Source organism: Vulpes lagopus, chromosome 21 (genome assembly GCF_018345385.1).
Source record: "Vulpes lagopus strain Blue_001 chromosome 21, ASM1834538v1, whole genome shotgun sequence".
Classification (NCBI taxonomy): domain Eukaryota; kingdom Metazoa; phylum Chordata; class Mammalia; order Carnivora; family Canidae; genus Vulpes; species Vulpes lagopus.
Genome location: NC_054844.1, coordinates 42,991,123 through 43,010,924, shown reverse-complemented (window position 1 = coordinate 43,010,924; position 19,802 = coordinate 42,991,123). Strand labels below are relative to the sequence as shown.

The 19,802-nt window shown below is 54.9% G+C and overlaps 1 protein-coding gene across 1 annotated transcript; it reads right to left on the bottom strand.

The window, feature by feature from the left end:
- Nucleotides 1-3,863: 3,863 nt before the first annotated feature.
- Nucleotides 3,864-17,095, bottom strand: LOC121479814 (keratin, type II cuticular Hb5-like). The gene is made up of 9 exons (XM_041735612.1): nucleotides 16,688-17,095; nucleotides 13,835-14,043; nucleotides 12,345-12,405; nucleotides 11,660-11,755; nucleotides 10,842-11,006; nucleotides 10,493-10,618; nucleotides 7,222-7,442; nucleotides 4,694-4,725; nucleotides 3,864-4,015 (listed from the first exon to the last, which is right to left on the bottom strand). Exons 1-9 carry the CDS (start codon nucleotides 17,093-17,095, stop codon nucleotides 3,864-3,866), a joined length of 1,470 nt encoding a protein of 489 aa, XP_041591546.1.
- Nucleotides 17,096-19,802: the final 2,707 nt, after the last annotated feature.

The following is a 19,802-nucleotide window of genomic DNA, read 5'->3' as shown; positions in this document are numbered from 1 at the left end:
GTGCTTTGCTGGGCTCCCTTTCCCTTGAAACTCCACAAACCCAATAAGACCTTCTTCAGAGAAAATCAGACTTGCTGCTTGTGTTCTAGCCTTATTCAAATATTCAATGTTCCCCAAAATACAAGGATCTCCAAGGGATGAGGGAAGTATGGCTCATAGTCCTTTCAAAACAATCAAGTCAGCTTAGGCCTTGGTATTTCTCTTTCCTCTCTAAGGCCACCAGCTTCCTCCACCAAGTCTCAGGTACCCTCCCCTTGGACCATCCTCACAGACACCCACCCCCTGGTCGGCTCCTTCAACCAGCCCAGCATCTCCAACTTCCCTGCTTCAATCTTTGGGATCCCGGGAAACACAGACTGGTGCCATCGGTCACTCGAACCAAGCATAGTGAGAAATGGAAATTAACCACACGGTCAAGGAAATGACAAAGCATATGGCTCCTTGGAATGGACGTGGCCCTGGAAATGGTTATCCGGGAATCACCCCCCGTCCACATACGCAAGCCACCGCTGCTCTCTGGGAACGGGGATATTAAGAAGAGACTGTATGGAGTGGTTTGTTCATTGAAAATCAGAGCAGTGAGGACACACGAGCTTGGTTCTGCTTTTGCTTTGGGCGGGGGGACTTGCGCTGGGGAATGGCTGAGTTCCGAACTGCCTCACACCACTCTCCTGCCCCATCTGTGACCCTTACCAGACCCCCTGTGTGCCCCCTTGGAAATCCCTGCCCACTTCCGCTTTGCTTAAAAATGGAGAGTTCTCCAAAGCGCCCACTCCTATTCTCTTGGTGCTATAGGGCAGAGATGGATAGCCAGGGAATGAGTAGGGTGGAGGCAGCCCTCAGAAGATGAGCTTTTGCTTTTGTTTTTGTTTTTGATTTTGTTTTTGGAGAGAGAGAGAGAAAGAGCAAATGGTGGGGGCAGAGGGAGAGGGAAAGAGAGAATCCCAGGCAGGCTCCACGCTCAGCACAGAACCCAACACAGGGCTCAATCTCATGACGCCGAGATCATGACCTGAGCCAAAATCAAAAGTGAGATGCTTACCCAACTAAGACACCCAGGTGCCCCGAGGTGCCCCGAGAATGAGCTTTTGCATTAAAAATAAGGAAAACATCAGAGACACAAAAACGTGTATATACACCCTCCCACCCCCATGAGAAAGGAAAGGCAGAGGGCCCCCTCCCCATTCCATTCCCTGTTCTGTCCCAGGGCAGCAGGGGCCCCATGAGACTCCCCTTCGTCCTCAGAGCAGATCCGGTGGCCCTTTGACGCTGTTTTTGCCTCCACCCAAACTTGGTGGGATCTAGACCATGGTGTGCCCAGCATGCAGTCCCTATGGGACCCTCTAAGGCCAGGAGGCAGAGACTAGGACAGTAATATTCTAAGAAAGATCTTGGGGCTGCTGGGTGGCTCAGCGGTTGAGCGTCTGCCTCTGGCTCAGGGCGTGATCCTGGAGTCCTGGGATCGAGTCCCACGTCAGGGTCTCTGTATGATGCCTGCTTCTCCCTCTGCCTGTGTCTCTGCCTCTCTCTCTCTCTGTCTCTCATGAATAAATAAATAAAATCTTTAAAAAAAAAAAAAAAAGAAAGAAAGAAAGAAAGAAAGAAAGATCTTGGTCCTCCCAGGGCCCCAGGGAACAATGTGCCCCCTGAAGACACATTCTGAAAGCCTCAGAAGGACTGCATTGCCCAGACAACTGTCCATCGCTTTTTCTATGTCTTGAGATCAAGTATGTATTCTTATGGCAAGATATTCTCTACCCAGTCGGGCTGGTTTTGAATCTTTCTTCTTAAATCCCAAATAAAATAAAGTGGAAGAAGCGGAGCAGCTCTTCCTATAACTCAAATGAAACAAACCTATCGGGATCCCTGGGTGGCGCAGCGGTTTGGCGCCTGCCTTTGGCCCAGGGCGCGATCCTGGAGACCCGGGATCGAATCCCACATCGGGCTCCCGGTGTATGGAGCCTGCTTCTCCCTCTGCCTGTGTCTCTGCCTCTCTCTCTCTCTCTCTCTCTCTCTCTGTGATTATCATAAGTAAATAAAAATTAAAAAAAAAAAGAAACAAACCTATCCATCAGAAAGCTCTCTCTGCACTTCAGCAGGAGGACACCCCTCGGGGCTCCAAACAGACTTCCCCAGGTGGGACTTCTCTGGGACCGTCAGTTCAGGAACGTCCAGGCCGCCAGGGAAAATGTCCTCCCACCAGAAGTCTGGGTTTTACTTCTGGGTTCCCACATAACTTGCCTGTACTACCCGCCCCATAAGAAGTTCTGTCCAAGATTCTTGGAGAGCAGAGACCGTGGGAGCTGTTTCTCCGAGAGTTCCAGGAAGTTCCTTTGTGCCATCTTGCGTGTTTTACTCCCGAAGGGTCTGACCAGCAAGCGGCCTCCTCCAGGAGCATTCTGACGAGCCAGGATGTCCCATCCCAAGGAACAGTTGGCCTCAGACAGAGGCTGGACTAGCTGCGTGATGTCAGAGAAGTCACTTAACCTCTTTGGGTCTGGACTTCCTAATCTATAAAATGAAGATAAAATGCTGCTGCTGCTGCTGCTGCTGCTGCTCTGAGCCATGAATGAAATTCAGATATGATGTGCCAGACACTTAGCAGGTGCTTGTGGATACAGGCTCCTGTGTCCTCCCCCCTTCCACCTTCACCTCCACCCCACCCAGGTGTGGGACACCCAGATTGGCTCGGGCAAAGTCAAAGGAGAAATGCGAGGAGGTGAACCTGATCCTGTGAGAGTCACAGAGGAAGTCAGCTCCACCGTCAGAATTACCTGACCCTCCCACTACCCCCTGCCCACAGAATCCAACGGTTCTCGGCTTTAGTTCTTTTGGAATCACTTGGGAGCATGTTGAGGTCAGATTCCTGGGACGCCCGGGCGGCTCAGCAGTTGAGCACCTGCTTTTGGCCCAGGGCATGACCCCAGGGTCCCGGGATCGAGTCCAGTGTCGGGCTCCCTGCAGGGAGCCTGCTTCTCCCTCTGCCTGGGTCTCTGCCTCTGTGTGTGTGTGTCTCAGGAGTAAATAAATCTCCAAAATAAAATTCAGATTCCCGGGTTCATCCCTGGAACTTCTGATTCAGTGGTTCTGGATGGAGCCCAGCATCTGCCTATATAAGAAGCCCCCTCCACCCGCCACCCCCGGGGACCCTGATGTAGGTGGTGTCCGTGGACCACACCTGGCAGGAGCGCTGAGATGGTCAGGGCTCTGGGGAGGAGGAGGATAGGGCTGGGAAAACCGCAAAGGAAGCAGGCATTAAGTCATTTACTAGGAGAAAATGTTTTAGCATCAGTATTTAATCACACACATGCAAAGAGAGAAGAAGCCACAACAGGAATTGCATCCCCCCCCCAAAAAAAAAAATCCAAAGCACCAACCATAAATATCTCAGCCGTTAGCTTCAGTCAAGCCTTTCCACCCTGACGTGTGCATAGCTGGGGGACACTCTTGGGGACACACAATGTCTCAGATCAGTGAGGGGCTTCCCGGACCCCCAGCCCACTTTCCCCGCAGCCCCCTCAGCGCCCAGGTGACATGCACCCACCCACAGCCGTTCCCCTACCCTGCCCCCTTCGCAGAGGCCTGGCACACGGTCAGTACCTCGTAAATGCCTGCCAAGTCGAAGTTGGTTGGGAAGGAAAGGGGCCGAGCAGCTTATCTCAGAAAGCTGGGCCACTGGGAAGGGAGACGGGTGCAGGTGGCAGTAATGCCAGCCCCAGGGTTCGCACTTGAAGGTGAGTCATAACTGCTGCAGGGAGGAAACTGGAGCGTTCATCTGGGTTCCCAGCCAGGGGAAAGTGCCGCACGGACACTGAGGTCTGAGAGAGCGATGACCTCCCCCTGCACCCACCCCCACCCTCCCGCTACGCAAAGCGCACCGATCGGGCACTGGAGCAGGCCCCCGCTACGGAGGGGGCACACAGGATGCCGCTGCTGGTGGCCACGCCCCCCAGGCCACGAGGGACAGTGGCACTGAGGTCCCCGCAGACCACGCCGCCCTGGGAACGGCTCACACCTGTGGAGGGAGACGCCGCGTCAGAATTCTCTTCCATCCTTGACATGACATGACCCAGACTTTTTTGGAACCAATGATTTACTCTCTTCCCATGCGGGGTTGGGGGGGGGCAGCAACATGAATCTTTACAACAGACATTCATCCGAACCCACTGCCGTCAACACCTAACTCTCCTTGAACCAGAGACTAATGTCGAGATGTATTTATACAACCTTTGACCAAAGACTGATGGTCAAAGTGGAGGAAAAATCGAGAAATACGACTGCTGCAAAGATGAGAAGAACAGATAGACACCGGGCCTGGGGCCTGCGTGTACATTGGATTATTAAAGATTCAACCGTTGCCCGCAATGGCCCCCCAGGTGATCAGAATAAACATCTGGTGTCTCTCATTAAAACATTGTGCCACTTGAGGAGTATTCCACGTGTGACTGAAAGACTCGGGCTATTTTTGCAGAACCAATTAGGGGGACAGAACCTGCCACGATCACTAGCTTGGGGTCCAGGTGGATCTGCGTAGGGGGCAAATATTTTAGACCCTCCTTTTGTCCAGATCCCGGAGACCTCAGCCCGCTTCTCCCCCACCCAGTGCCCCACAGACAGAGGTTCTGTCACCAATCAGCTGTAACCCAACATTAAGACCCAAAAGGATGATGCCCATGACGGACACCCGACTTACAGATATTGACGGAGCCCACGCCTTCACACAAGCTGCAGGGGAGAGAGGAGTGAACATTTAGGACCGTGTTCCTCTGCTTCCGCTCCATCGGGCCTGTTGGGCCCCATCCGGAGGGAGGGAAGCAGAGCTGAGGGGCTGGGGGCCTGTTGCCCACTCTCTGCAGAGAGCATCGGTGTTGCCCCTGCTCCCAGGGATCCCAAAAGGACAGGGGAGTGTTAGGTTGCAGGACCCCAAAGGCCACTTTATGCCTTGTTTGCTTCTCGGCCATGGAAGGCTGGTGTACTGAAAGGGGGCGTGGGTTACCGTGGGGGTTACCCTCCTTGCCCCCTGGCTGGACATTCCAGCACAGCCAAACAGGTGATGAGAGGGAGCAGCCGCTGCCCGCGGGACGCCTCTGGGGAGGGAAAGGCTTGCCTCTCATTCTAGTCAACCGGGCTTTACCCCGTGAGCTCACACGCTCTCCCGGAGAGGCACCCGATTTGATAAACCCAGAGGGAGAAGCAGGAGGGTATAGTGGTTAAGAGCCTGGACTCTGGAGCCAGGCCTCCTGGGAGCAAAGCTGGCTGAGCCACTTACTAGCTGGGTGACCTCGGTCTCCTCATTTCTGCAACGGGGGTGATGATACCCAACCTTCCAGGATTGTTGCAAGCGCTACATTGCAAAGTGCGTGCAAGCGGAGCCTGGCCCACAGGAAACCCACCGCGTTTGCTGTGGACGTGGTAACCATCTCGTGAAGGATGGGACACGTATACCCCTGCGGTGGGCTCCTCCCGCACACCCACCCGCACTTTCGGTTCTACGTGGCCTCTTTGGTAACGCCGGCTTCCAGCCCTTCGCTCCAGGAAGGCTCTAGTCTGATTCCTTCTGCCCGACACAGAGCACTTGCACACGCTACAGCTTTTCCGCGAGGATCTATGCTTCGGGCTCACTCTCCTGTCACGTGAATCTGACCCTACCACAGCCTTAGAACTGTGCCTTTCCAGAAGATTCTAGTCATGGTGCCCGTGGAGCCACAGTGCCAGCAGCAGCTAGCTGCTACGAGTTGAGGGATTACGGCCGCTTTTCTTATTTTCTGCCACGAGAGTTCCTTGTGTCACCCAATTAAACTTGTAAATGCCACGAAGAGAAAGTCTGTTAAAAGGTCAATGGCCACCATATGCAAAACACCATACACTAAACCATCCTTTAAAATCCCATTGATTAAAAAAAAAAAATCCCATTGATTATATGATTGAGGTATTAATACACGAATGATGATGATTATGGCAACAACAGTAAGCTTCACGGTGCAAATGCCTAATGCTTCACTGAAGGCAGGTGAGTGGATTGGGGACTTACGGGTACAAAGGAGGAGGTAGTTCTGGCGGCCTGAGGACGTGGACAGGAGAGTTTACCTGCTTTGGTCAAGCGTGGCCCAAATCCAGCGGCACGGCTAGCTGCCTTGGGCGCCACACACGTCAGATTTCTAAAGCTAACCTGGTTAGTAAGGAGCCTGTCCATGGCACCGCCCGGCCTGGCCACCCCGGATAGAGAGTCTTATTCTGATCATAACCTGCTCCTACTTATGCTCTACTATGCACAGTAACTCATTTAATCCGTGCAACAGCCTACAGTGGCGGGTTTTATGATGATCTGTTTTACAGGTGAGGAGGCGGAGGCGCAGGGGCTCAGAGCTGGAAAGTGGCAGAGCTGGGATTTGAGGCCGGGCGGTTTGGCTCGCAGCCTGTGATCTTAACCTTTACGTTCCACCCCCAGTCTAGCCTGCTCCCCTGTGACGGGACCCAGCTAGGAGGCAGTAATGATGTACGCACCTCTGGGCTAAGGGCCCATCACTGCCCCAGGTGTAAATCCGCATCGCTCCTTCCCTTGCTGACTTCACGGGCCCCAATTCTTGCTCAAACCGTCGGCAAAGCCTGATGTGCCCTTTCCTTTCCCACCCACTCAGCTCTCCTCCTCTGAGAAGCCTCCAACAGCCTCCCTGGGACACTAACCCCCTCACCTGGAGGCCAGATTTATGCCCAGCTCTGTCTTTCCCTGCCAAGCAAGGATGCTGTGCTGCTCGTTTCCATTTGCTGGTCCTGAACACGGGACTCTAGGGTTCCCTGTCTCTGCATCCCAAACCAAATGGCCTTTAATAAAGCTTCTGGACGATTCCAGCCTTTGCAACCCACTGAGATGTGACTGCAGAAACATCCTTTCTGCCAACAGGGCAAAGCAGCTGTGTTGGAATGAGCTTTAGGCACAGCCAGAGGGGCAGTGGAGGAGGGGAAAGATCACTGGAATGCTAACCAGGAGACAGGTGTCATGTAAGCATAGCCACGACCTAGCTGTGACCTTGAACAAGTTCCTCAAGGCCTCAGTTTCCCCATCTGTAAATGGGGAAATGGTTGGATTCCCGTGATTTCTGGAGTCTTTCTGGGGTCCTTCCCGGTGTGAGTGCTCTCTGCCTGGAGAATTAGAGTCCAGCAAGGCGCTCTTCAAGCCCTAAGTGGGGATGAGAAGAGACCCTGAGTCCCGCCCGTGCTCACCGGCTCTCCTCGCCCTCCAGCAGCTTTCGGTAGGTGGCGATCTCCACGTCCAGGCCCAGCTTGGAGTTCATCACCTCCTGGTACTCCTTGAGCAGGCAGGCCATGTCCTGCTTGGCCTTCTGCAGGGCCTCCTCCAGCCCCGCCAGCTTGCACTTGGCGTCCCGGAGGGCTGCCTCGCCCTGCTGCTCCGCCTCCGCCACGGCGCCCTCCAGCTTGCAGCGCTGGGGAAGGAGAGGAGGGAAGGAGCTTGAGTGGGTGCAGGCTGTGGGAACACTGGTGGGTCCCCCATGGCCTCGGTCAACCTATTGCACCTCCATCCAAAATGGTCAGCTTGCAAATTAAGTAGGTAGGAAAACAATGACCTTTTGGAGCTTTCTTCCTCCATTTTTGCACGACGGTGGTTGTAAAACTCAGGTCTCCGGTGAGCCGTTAGAGGGAGGAAATATTAGCACTGGAACAGGGCTAATAACAAGTAATGATATTATCTTATGTTTGTTTACTGTTGTGAGTTTACAAGGCACTTTCCCAGATGTTACCTTACCCACCGCCAGTTACTCTGCGAGCTTGTCGGAACAGGCATGGCTATTCCCCTTATGCAGATGGAGAAATTGAGACTCAGAGAGGCTGTGACTTGCCCTACGCTAGCTACCCTGAGTCATTAGTGCCACCCCCAGGTTTTCATAGGCCCCTGTCTGGGGTCCCATTCTCTGACCCACTGAGATCAGCGTATTGAAAGAAGTCCCCACACAAACACCCAACACACGAACTACAGCTCCTCCCTTCTGCCCCCACTTAAAGCAGAAGGAACCCAAAGAGACATTTCTCTCAAGAAGACATATAAACGGACCACAGGTACATGGGAAGGTTGCTCAACGTCACTCATCTTCAAGGAAATGCTAATCATAGCCACAATGAGAATCACCTCACCCCTGCCTGGTTGGCTATTATCAAAGAAACAAGGTAAGCGTTGGCGAGGATATGGAGAAACTGAACCCCTTGCAAACTGTTGCTGGGAATGCAAAATGGTGCAGCCGCTTTGGAAAACCGTGTGGAGGGTCCTCAAAGAGTTAAAAATAGAACTACCCCATTGGGATCCAGCAATTCCACTTCTCGGCACTTATCCCAAAGAAGTAAAATCAGGATCTCGAAGAGATATTAGCGCTCCCATGTTCATTGCAGCACGATTCACCACAGCCAACACATGGGAGCAACCCGAAGTGTCTATCTACAGATGAACACACAAAGAAAATACGGTATAGACGTACAATGAAGGGGCGCCTGGCTGGCTCAGTGGTTGAGCGTCTGCCTTGGTTCAGGGCGTGATCCCAGGGTCCTGAGATCGAGTCCCTGATCGGGCTCCCTGCATGGAGCCTGCTTCTCCCTCTGCCTGTGTCTCTGCCTCTCTATGTGTGTGTGTGTGTGTGTGTGTGTGTGTGTGTGTGTGTGTGTGTGTGTGTTTCTCATGAATAATAAATAAAATCTTTAAAAAAAAAAAAAAGAATGCAAGAGGATATCTCGAGGACCTCAAACCTTCACAAGTGTAAACCACTAAGGGAAGAACTGATGGATTTGGCCACATCCGGGCTAAAGATTTCTGTTCAATAAAGGACACCAGAGCAAAGCAAACAGACAAGTGACAGCCTGAGAGGAGATGAACTGCAACACGTAGAACTGACAAAGGTTGTGATCTAGACAGAATGGACAAGGAACTGCTGTAAATCATCAAGAAGAAAGATAGGAATCACAACAGAAAAATGGGCAGATGATAGGAATAGGCAGTTCTTAGAATGGGAAATGCAAATGTGTAAGTAAGCATATGAGGAGACATTTGACATCACTAGTTAACCAGAGAAATGTTTTAAAAACAATTCATTACACCTCTTAGATCCACAGGGATTGGAGCAGAAGCCCCCACCTGCCTGTGGAGGGAGTGTGTGCCGACACAGAGCTCTGAGGGTTCTTAGGGGAAGTAATTCAGTGAATATCCTGCAATTCAACATTTCCATTTCCTGCTTTATGCCTTTAAACCATCTCTTATGGGGATGCCTGCCTGGGGGCATAATAACCCCTCAGTGGTTTGGTGCCTGCCTTCAGCCCAGGGCCTGATCCTGGGGTCCCGGGATCGAGTCCCACATCGGGCTCCCTGCATGGAGCCTGCTTCTCCCTCTGCCTGTGTCTCGGCCTCTCTCTGTGTGTGTCTCTATGAATAAATAAAGAAAATCTTTTAAAAAATAAAAATAAAATAAAACATCTCTCATGGAGATGTACATGGAAACAGGTATACATGTATAAAAATATATTTAAAAAGTTCATGATACAACTGGTTGCCATACCAAAGACTTGGAGGTGAATGGAGCAGCCATCCATGGGGGAATGGACAGGAAACTCCGGTTTAGGAATATTCAGCATTCAATACCACAGAAAAGATGAAACAGATCATTTATGGCAATAGTCGTGGACTTCAAAGACTTTAAACTGGCTATGGGAAGAATCAGATGAGATTTATGGTGTAATGTCATTATGCAAATCTAAAACACTAAGAAGTTTATATAAATTTATTTTAGGGCATGCATATGTATGTATATAAATATATGTGTGACAGAGGGACATCTATTAGCTGCATGCAAATGAGCCTGGGGACGGAGGGGAACGGAATGAAGATGAAGGAGAGACCACGTTCTCCTGCAGAGGTGTGCAGACGGTGGTGGTGAGCGCTTTGAACAGTGGCGTGAGATCAGTTCAGATCTGTGCACCTCACGTCCATCCAGAGGGTAGGGGAGAGAGAGCGGGACACAACCTGCACTAGACCACGTTGCCTGAGGCATGTTTAAAGGAGAGAAACAGATGCGGGATAAGAAGGGAAGTAAGAGGGATCCCTGGGTGGCACAGCGGTTTGGCGCCTGCCTTTGGCCCAGGGCGTGATCCTGGAGACCCGGGATCGAATCCCACGTCGGGCTCCCGGTGCATGGAGCCTGCTTCTCCCTCTGCCTGTGTCTCTGCCTCTCTCTCTCTCTGTGTGTGACTATCATAAATAAATAAAAATTAAAAAAAAAAAAGAAGGGAAATAAGAACAGAATTCAGAGAAGGCAGGCACATCAATCCTCCCCCTGAAATGTTCTGTGCAAACAGCGTTTGCAGGTCCTTCCCATGCAGGTGGTTAAAACAGAAGCCTCTCCAAAGGTCGCAGCAGCCCCTCCAGGTAGGAGGAAAGCAGGGAGCAGAGCAGAAGCAGCAGGGACACAGAGCGGGTGAGCTCTCGGCGCCCCCTGACCTGCTGCTTGGCGTTCTCCACCTCCGCTGTCAGCCTCTGGATCAGGCGGTTCAGCTCGTGCAGTTCCTCCTTGGTTCTGCGGAGGTTCTCACCCTGCTGGCTCACTGTGGCTTTCATCTCCTCGCACTGCGGGTTGGGAGACCAAGGTTGAGAAACAGCCAGTGGTTGAGACACTGCTGGAGGGGTGCTAGGCTGTCACTACGGGGACCCAGCCCGCTGTTCCCGCCTCCGCCCCCCGCTCTGCTTGGGCCTCTGCTGTAGCCCCATGAGTGCATGGCTGTGCTTCCCAGGGAAGCTCCGGGTTCTGCCTATCCTCCCTGCCTGACGGGCAGCCGGCCCTCCAGTTCACCTTGGTTTGGTACCAGGACTCAGCCTCGGCCCGGCTGCGGCTGGCGACGTCGTCATACTGAGCCTTGATCTCGGCCACGACCGAGTCCATGTTGAGCTCCCGGCTGTTGTCCATCTTGACCACCACCGAGGTGTCAGAGATTTGCGAGTGAAGAAGGTAGATCTCCTGTAGGAGACAGCAACCAGTGCCCTCAGCCCCAAATCCCCCTCTGATTCCCATCACTGTAGGTTAAAAACCTATCTGAAGCTTCAGGAAATAAATAAGACAATTTCAGAGGGGAATTTTATGAGAAAAGGGATGAAATTTGGACCATGGCCTCAAGGCAAACAGTTAGGTGGAATTCCATTAAAGCCTGGATCAACAGAGGCAGATTTCTAGGGATAGAGACAGAGGGGATCCCAACTATCCCAATCAGCTGTAGCTATCCGTATAAATCTGATCAACCAGATAATGGACAGATCGAGATTTCTGGGTTTTCTAATTAAGTTTTCACATCACCCGAATTAATAAGCTATTATTATCTCTACCTATACCTATATTGTCAAATCTCCACTTCGTGTTGCATTGTGTAGCCAGGCAATGAATCATCATCTTTCAAATCATTTTAAAGGAAGGGCATCACCCTCTTCCATCTTGCAAAGAGGCCTGAGCAAGAGAAAAATCTCCTCTGGTCACAGAAGGAGAGGGTGTTTAGGCCCTAGAAGAGTTAGGGATGGACAACGCTCTCTAGAGCCAAGGGGCCAAGACAAGCCACAACCCAAGAAGCCATCCACCTTCCCCTCCCTCACTTTCTCTTCTGGAGCTGGGGAGAAACTCACCTCCTCGTAGAGGGCCTGCAGGAAGGCCGTCTCCTCCCTCAGCACCTCCACATTGGCCTCCAGGTCAGCCTTGCGCAGGTAGGCAGAGTCTATGTCCTGGTGGACACACATGGGAAAGGATGGAACACGGGGTCACCCGGTGCCCCTGGACCTCTGCTCTCTCTAGGGGACCCTGAGACCATGTTCTGGCCCACTGTTCTCCTACCACAGAAACATCCGTGGGATCACCAAGGAATAGGGAGTGGAGAGAAGTGTGACCCCTACAGACTTTTTTCTGATTCCTGCAGAATCGGAGATCTTTCCGAAGCAGGTAGCCTAATATCACAGGCCAAAATGTCAGACTGCTACCACGAAGCCAGCCTGGCCCATGGAGCATAACCGTGTGGTGGCCACTGAGCCACGAGTGCGCCGCCCCAGCAAGTTGTCCTTGGCACCCAGGTCAGGTGCCACCCAAGTAGCTGGCTCTCCGCGTGCTGCTGTCTGCTTTCTGTAGACTCCCCGGTGAGCCACCATGGTCACTTTTAAATCGATTTCACTCTCGTAGGGACACTGCCAACCGCCTGGCCTCCATTTGTCAGGGGACTCAAGTGCCGGGCCACCATGACTAGACTGGTACAATCATGGCGAGTCTCAGAGGCCCAGCATCCAAGATTTCATTCCTCCCCACGTGGAAAGAGTCACTCACCTTCTTCAGCACCACAAACTCGTTCTCGGCGGTGGTCCTGAGGGCCACCTCCTCTTCATACCTGAGGACAGAGAGCACAGGTGGAGAGGCCCCTGGGGAGGAGGGCTTTGGGCCGGCCAGGAGCCCTAGGTATTCAAGACTTGTTGTGTGCCTTGGGAGAAGAGACTTGGCCTCTCTGGACTTCTATTTTTCAGTCACAAAGAAGCCACCAAAAGGACACTGGACATGGAGCTCAAGGCCCTGGTTTCGGGTCCAACCTTGGACTGAAATTGCTGCAAAACTCGGGCAAGTCATTTAGTCTCTCTGCATCTTGGGCTAAATTGGCTGGTGTGCAGGAAGTTTCTCTGGACATATTCGTGGGATGAGTAGAAGACAGATACTCCAAGGGGTCTTTCAACCCGAAAACTGTACAAGACATAAAGCTCCACGAAGCCATCCCCGTGATGTTCTCTTCCCTCCCCACCCCCCCATCAAGGACTTGAAATCCTGGAAGCTCCCCACTGTGCCCAGCCTGCTGGAGGGGCACTTCCACAGCCCTGCTCCACCACGCGGCACATTGGCTTGCTCCTGCCCAGGCCATTCCTGCCGCAGCCCTGCCCGGCCGACGGGGAGGAGCAGAGTTCCCACCACTCGCTTTCCATAGCTTTTTAATGACAGAGTAATCTGGGCTGCTATAAATTCTGCGCTGTGTAATTACCAGCCCTCACACGTCCTGGGCTGGGAGACGGACCTTGCCACCTCCAAACAGAATTGCGTCTGCGTTTGCATCCCCCCGAGGAAAGTTGTAAGCTGATCGCCGGGCCCATCTGGATGGTAAAACCTGATCTCCCAAGATCAGAATTCCAGTTACTTCCAGTTAGTATGACCAGGACCGACTATGGGCGAATCACCCTTCTCTCTGTCCATATCTAGCAGGTAAGGAGGAGCAAATTAGGGGTGACCCGGTGAGTTTAAACTAGGTGATGGCCAAGCCAAACAGTCAGGTTAAAATGAAAGATTCACATGGGCCTTTGAATCGATGAGCCTTGCAGAACCAGAGCCTGGCGATTTATCTACAGAGCAGAAGAAAGATTAGAGAATTATCCAAGCTCATCAGATACCTTGAATGGCATGGGCCAGATCACCTTCCAGATATCTCCCCAGGGACCTTTCCTCTGTGCCCATCCTAGCACAGACTGCCCCCAAGTTTGCTCCTCCAGCCCAGTGATCTCGGTCCTCCCAGATTGTCGTTCCTCCCTCTCGGTCTCTGGGCCGCTCCGTGCCCTCCCAGACTGGGAGTAGCTCTTCTCCCCAGGTGTCCCTTCATTCCTCAGGATGGGGCCCCAAAAGCTGAGTGCCAAGACCAGATGGAGCAGGCTGATGAAACGGAACATCTGAGTGCTAGCCGGCAATGACCCTGCCCTGCCGCCATCTCCACCTCTGGGAGAGTCGGGTGGACCCAGCCAAGAGCTGCCCCATACCCGTAACTACCCCAGCCAGGCCGCACTCACTTCTTCCTGTAGCCCTCCAGCACCTCCTGGACGTGGTTGAGCTCGGAGGCCAGCCTCCCGCCGTCGGCCTCCATGCACTCGGCCTCCCGCCTCAGGGTCTCGAGGTAGCCCTGGAACAGGGGCTCCAGGTTGCTCTCGCAGCACTTGCGGTTCTGGTAGAACTGCCACTTGGTCTCCAGCAGCTTGTTCTGCTGCTCCAGGAAGCGCACCTGCCACCCGGGGTGGAGGAAAAAGACTCAGGGGAGCCCAGAGAGATACCCAGGATCCCAGAGCCCTCTCTGTCCTGGGGGATGGCCCCTGACCTGCAGCAGCTACCTGTGACCTCCCCCCAAAGGCCAAATCATTTGGCAAAGCCTGAAAATGTTCCCCCAGTCGTGTTCCCTCACCCTCTCCCCATCTCCCAGTAGAGCACACTATCTGTGATGTGTTTCTTCTGTGCAGGATGAAATAACTTCTGATCCTGCAAAAAACACCCTAGATCGTACATGGGGTGGGGAGCCAGAAGTGGCCCCTCAAAGATGTCCACATCCCAATCCCTGGAACCTGGGAATGTGTTCTATTTTACGGCAAAAGGAACCCTGCAGGTGGAATTTAGTTTACAGCGCTGAAGATCAGGAGATCTGGAATTATCCAGGTGGCCCCAAATGGGCCTCTTAAAGTGGAAGCAGAAGGCAGAGGAGTGGAGAGATGCACAGAAGGGAGAGATGGAGGAGAGACTTAGAACCTGAAATGGCCTCCACCACCATCACCAGCTTTGGAGGCGGAGGGAGAAAGGGCCTGGGTCAGGAATGCCAGGGGCCTCCAGGAACAGAACAGGCTCCAGCAGCAAGCGAGCAAGGAAACAAGGACCTCAGTCCCGCGGTCACATGGAACTCAACGCTGCCCAAAGCCTGCATGTCCCTAGACACAGGTCTCCTCTAGGGCCTCCGGAGAGAAACGCGGCCCTCCCAACACCTAGATTTCGGCCTCACAAGATAATAAGTTCGTGTTGTTTTAAGCCACTACATTTGTGGACATCTTTATGGCAGTGATTTTAAAATGCACCCACCAGGGCTCTCCCTCACTCTGGCCCTGGGGCATGAGAGCCCCGCTGGGAGGCCCCGGACCAGGAGTTAGGAGACCTCCCACGGGCTGACTCCGCCACTAACCAGGCCCGTGCGCCTCGTTGTCTCTGAGCCTCAGCGGCTGTACATCAACAATCGCACACTGGCAGGCCCCTGGCTCTTTCTGCCCCGCAGGCGTGTTTCACTTGGCCTACAAGCTGCTTTATTGAAATCTAACTCATTGCCAACATTTAATAATCGAGTCATTTCAGACAAGAATCTGGACCTCTGTGACCTTGACAAACCAGAGGCTCAGGCAATGCTGGGCCTGGGTCTGGAGGTAAGTCACAGCAGCTGCCCCTGCAGGCAGGTGTGCATCTCAGCCCGGCTTTATTCATGTCCTGCCAAGCCCCATGCCCTTGCCAGCTCTACGCTACGTGTCTCCTCCCAAGCCCTAACCTTCTGGGAGCACAAGCCTGGTATAAAGCAGCCCTCCATTGCCCATTGTGTGGGAAAAGAAACCAAACCCCAATTAACTAAAGGCATCTGCCCTGGGTTGCCATTGCAGGTCCACTCTCTGGCTTGCCGGCTCTGCAGGCTTCAACTCACCCGGGCAATACACTTCGCACATGCTGAGGAGGTGGGGGCTGCCGGCCTCCCCGGGGAGGGAAAGCCAGCCTGGGGCAGCAGCCCGAGGCTCTCTCTTCCGACCAGAACTGACTGCTCACAACAGAGTCTGCATAGCTGGGTGCTGCCCAGAAAGCCATGCGGGGAAAAGGGGCCACTCCAAGCAGACGCAGCCTCCTGCCGGGGCACACGACCCGGTGAGCAGAGCGTGGGCTGGATTTCAACCCCCATCACCCCCCACCTCAACCAGCGCCCTTAGTGCGTATCCTTATGAAAGGAGCACCCCGCATGATGCACTGAGGGTAAGGAAGAGCCAGCTTCATGTTAAGAATCCACGTATGGCACCTTCGCTTGCAAGATCCTTATCTCTGATGGTGGCACTTATCTGAGAGCAAAGCTCCCACGCACCATCACTCTCGCGTGTGGCCACTTAGAAAGTCCCTGGGTGTAGATGCGCACACCATTCAGCCCTAGAGTCTTTCCTCCCCTGGACTTCAGTGGCTGTCCTCCCCCGGAGAGGCTCTCGCATGGGGTACCACTGAGTCAGAGGAAGCCAGAGCTCTGCATCCAACCCGAAGGTGGGCTCAGAGACTGCAGCAACAGGAAAGGTCAGTTCAACAACCCCTCTTGGGGCTTCCCCTGAAGTTTCTCAAGTCACTGTCTTTAATCTGTGTCAGTGTTGGGTGAGGAAGGGTGTGGGGACTGAGAACTCACGGCCTGCGGATGGACCGTGTCCCCATTGGAAGGAGCAGGACTGGAGCTTCCGGCCCCTCATCATCCTGGCTCCCCTCTCCGCCCCGGGGATGGGGGCATCTCCTCCAGCAGTGGGGTCAGACACGGGCCTGGCCGCGCGCCCGGCACCCCCACCCCGTCCCCGTCCCCGTCCCCGCGTGCTGGCTGAGATCCCGGAGATGGGGTCACAGACACACTCAGCTCCCGCTGGGCAGGGAAGCAGCACAAATCAACTTCCCGTTCTGCCCGGTGCTGTCACACCCACTGCTGATGGCCTTTGACTCTGCTCCTAACACTGGGAAACCGAGAGCTCCATTCAGTTACGTTCTCAAGGCCGCATCTGACGGGTGGCGGGCCGGGCGCTCGGGGAACATGAACCCAGCTCGTCATCGGGTTCGAGTCCCCTGCCCACTCCTGTGCCTCAGCCCCAGGGAGCGACCCGCAGACCCACCTTGTCGATGAAGGCGGCGAACTTGTTGTTGAGGCACTTGATCTGCTCCTTCTCCTGGTGCTTGACGCACTGCGCGTTGGGGTCGATCTCCAGGTTGAGGGGCGTCAGGAGGCTCTCGTTGACCGACACGCTGGTGATGCAGGGCGGGCTGGGCCCGCAGAGGCCCCCGACCCGGTAGCCGAAGCTGCTCCTGCCGCGCACGGGCCACCCGCAGCTCACCGCCGTCCGCGGGGACCCCACGGCGCACAGGCTCCGGCTGCCGAAGCCCCCGAGGCGCCTGTAGCCCCCGCGGGACGCCGCCACGGCCCCCGAGCAGCTGCGGGCCGCGGGCTTGGGCAGCCCCGCAGAGCAGGCGCTGAAGTTCCTGACCCCATAGCCAGAGCCCACGCGGTAGGAGCGGGTCGTCATGCCTCCGCTGCCAGGGCGGCCAGGGAAGGTGGACGGGCCGAAGACGCAGGCCTCCTGCTGGAGACCTGTCAGCGCCTCTGCCTTTTATGGGGCAGAAAGCAGGCCTCCCAACAACATAAAAGGCAGGAGAAAGTTCTTAAGGCCATTTACGAGCGTGGGAATCTCCCGCTAGGCAGACGGAGAAGCAAAGCCGAAACTTGTCTCCTATAATCAGCATGTGGAGGAGACCCCGCGTCACTATAAACCTGCCCCCTGCCTTTTCCGTCCCACAGGCCTAGACACGGCTCTTCGGCCCCTAATTCCCCTCCCACCTGTGAGTCCACCTGCCATCATTATCCCACACAGGCAAGCGGGGGCTTGAGCTGGCACATCCTGGTGCCAAGGGTCCCGTGTCCCACAAGGTCGACGGGCCCGTCCTTCCAGGCAGGCTGCACATTCCCCTCCATAAGGCTGCCAAGGGAGGCTTGGCTCATCTTCCCAGGGCGAGTCCTTGCAGAGTGATCTCTTCACGCCTTCCCTGCTGCGGCGTTTCCTATATTCTGTCTCAGAGTAGGGTCACTGGCCTTGGCATAGGCCCCTTGGCGCAGAAAGCAGGTCTTAACTACTTGTGCAGCCTTCGTGGCAACTGACACACAGTCGACCGTCAGGAAGCATCGCCGGAGCTGAGTAGACTGGACGCAGCAAGGAAGGGCCAATAGCCGGAGAGCGTCTTCACCTAGTCCACAAATACTGACCGTCCTGGCACCGTGTGCCGGGCCCAGGAGCTGCCCCTGGGGAGGTGCCTTCATGCACGGGCAAGTGCTGAGGCCCCACCAGAGCAAGGCCCTGAGCAGCTGCCGAGGGAAACAAAGCGGGACGGCGCTCGGCCCCTGGAAGGACCTGGATCTCCAGGGGACGTCAGACTGAGGCCGGAGAGATCCGTGGCAAGAACGGGAAAGACAACCGAGTAGGTAAAGGGAACACTCTTGGCTTTCTGAGGAGGCCCACTCGTGGCAGGTGGCATGTCACAAAGGAGGCGAGACCTGAGGCAGGTCCTGGAAGACGACGAGATGTGGCAGAGAGAATAGAAGCAGGGGTGCCCGGGAGAGCCGCTGCGCAGGCCTGGCAACCGGAGACATGGCCCGGTTCCTGAGATCCTCGGCAAAACCAAGCTCTCAGCTGGGGCTTCTCGCCCCCAGCCTCCCACCCTGATGGTACAGGTGTCACGCCCTGTCACGCCCTGGAAGGAAGGGGTGGAAACGGGACCCCATGGGAAAAGCCCCTGCCTGCACCCCCGGCTATAACGAGGCCCAAGCCCAAGCAGCCCAGTCCTCTGAGGCAAGCCCTCGTTATAGGGAATCTCCGCGTATGAAGACAAGACCAGGAATGGTCTTCCAGAACTCCTGCTCGGGGGAACGGGCTTGGGAGGGGCCATAAGAAAAGAGCCAAACAAGACAAGAGAGGGTGGGGAGGGTCTTTCTGTCTGGCCCACTGGCTGGCTCCAGCTCACGCACACACGCCTCACAGCAGGGGGACACAGAGGACAGAACCGGACCCTATGTGGGGAGTGTAAGGGTGGAGGCAGAGGCAGCAGGACCCGCCCCGGGACCACCGCTCTGAGGGGAAGTGCTTGTTCCTGCCCCTGGAGGACAGAGCCCCAGCGCTGAGCCAAGTCACGGGGCGACGGGCTGGGAGACACCCCATAAACCGAAGTCCTACAGAACCAACTTGCCGCAGCCTTGTACTCTCGTGACCACAGAAGCACATCTCCCACAGTGACCCCAACCCGTGGGACGGGGAGCTGAGAGAGCTCCTCCGTGGCGGGCAGGCCCAACTAGGGAAGCAGCCCAGGAGCCAGAACCCAAAGCCGATGCTCTGGAAGGGCCTGGCTGGGCATTCACTCAACGGGTATTTACCGAGTACCTACTGTGTGACGGCCACATTCCGTGAGCTTGGGATAAATCAACGAGTGAAACACACAGAGATGTACGTTTTCATGGGCTCCCATCCCAACGAGAGAGATCGGCAATGAACTTGGGAAGCACGGCCGTCTTGATGGGGATACAGGTCGTACGAGGAAGAGATAGAACAAGGATGGGGACTCAGGAGAAAGATGGGGTCCAACTTGAACGGGGTGGTCTGCACTGGCTGCCCCGAGAAGGGGACGTGGAGCAAAGGTTTTGAGGAGATAAGGGGCCAGCCAGGGCAAAGGCCTGAGGTAGAAACAGGTCCGGGTCTGAGCCAGGAGGCCTGTGGTTTGAGCAGAGAGAGTGAGGAGTCCTAAGTTTGGTAAGTTTGGGGGACACAGAGAGGGAGGGGAGCACCAGTGGGGCCCTGTGGGACCGGCCTGTTCCTCACTGCGCCTCGCTGCTTACCTGCGTGCACCCGAGCTGCCTCTGGTCCCAAGCATTGCATGGGAAAAAGAAAGAGCCAACTTATTTTGGTGCCTTTGGAATCAAAAGGATGTGGCCCACCTTCACACTGGGTCGCCCCAGAGTGCGCAGGAAGGCATGGAGGAAGGCTGCCCACACTCCGGGGCCAGCTGGACCCAAGTGTGGGGTCACCTCGGGAGCGGTTCCTGCTGCCTCCTCCAAGAGGGGGATGCCTCACATGGATATTCCCAAAGACAGAGAACTGGGTTAGGCTAGTTCATCAGCACCCGATTTGGAGCACCCCTGCCGGGCAGTGTCTCATCAAGCCTGGCTCGCTCCCCGAGAACCAGGCTGGC

Excerpts from the sequence above, each read along its gene's own strand:
- LOC121479814 (XM_041735612.1), bottom strand. The coding sequence starts at position 17,095 with ATGACGACCCGCTCCTACCGCGTGGGCTCTGGCTATGGGGTCAGGAAC. Across the intron at positions 11,756-12,344 it reads AGTTTGTGGTGCTGAAGAAG|GACATAGACTCTGCCTACCT; the intron begins GTGAGTGACTCT and ends TGTGTCCACCAG. Across the intron at positions 7,443-10,492 it reads TGGAGAACGCCAAGCAGCAG|CGCTGCAAGCTGGAGGGCGC; the intron begins GTCAGGGGGCGC and ends CTCCTTCCCCAG.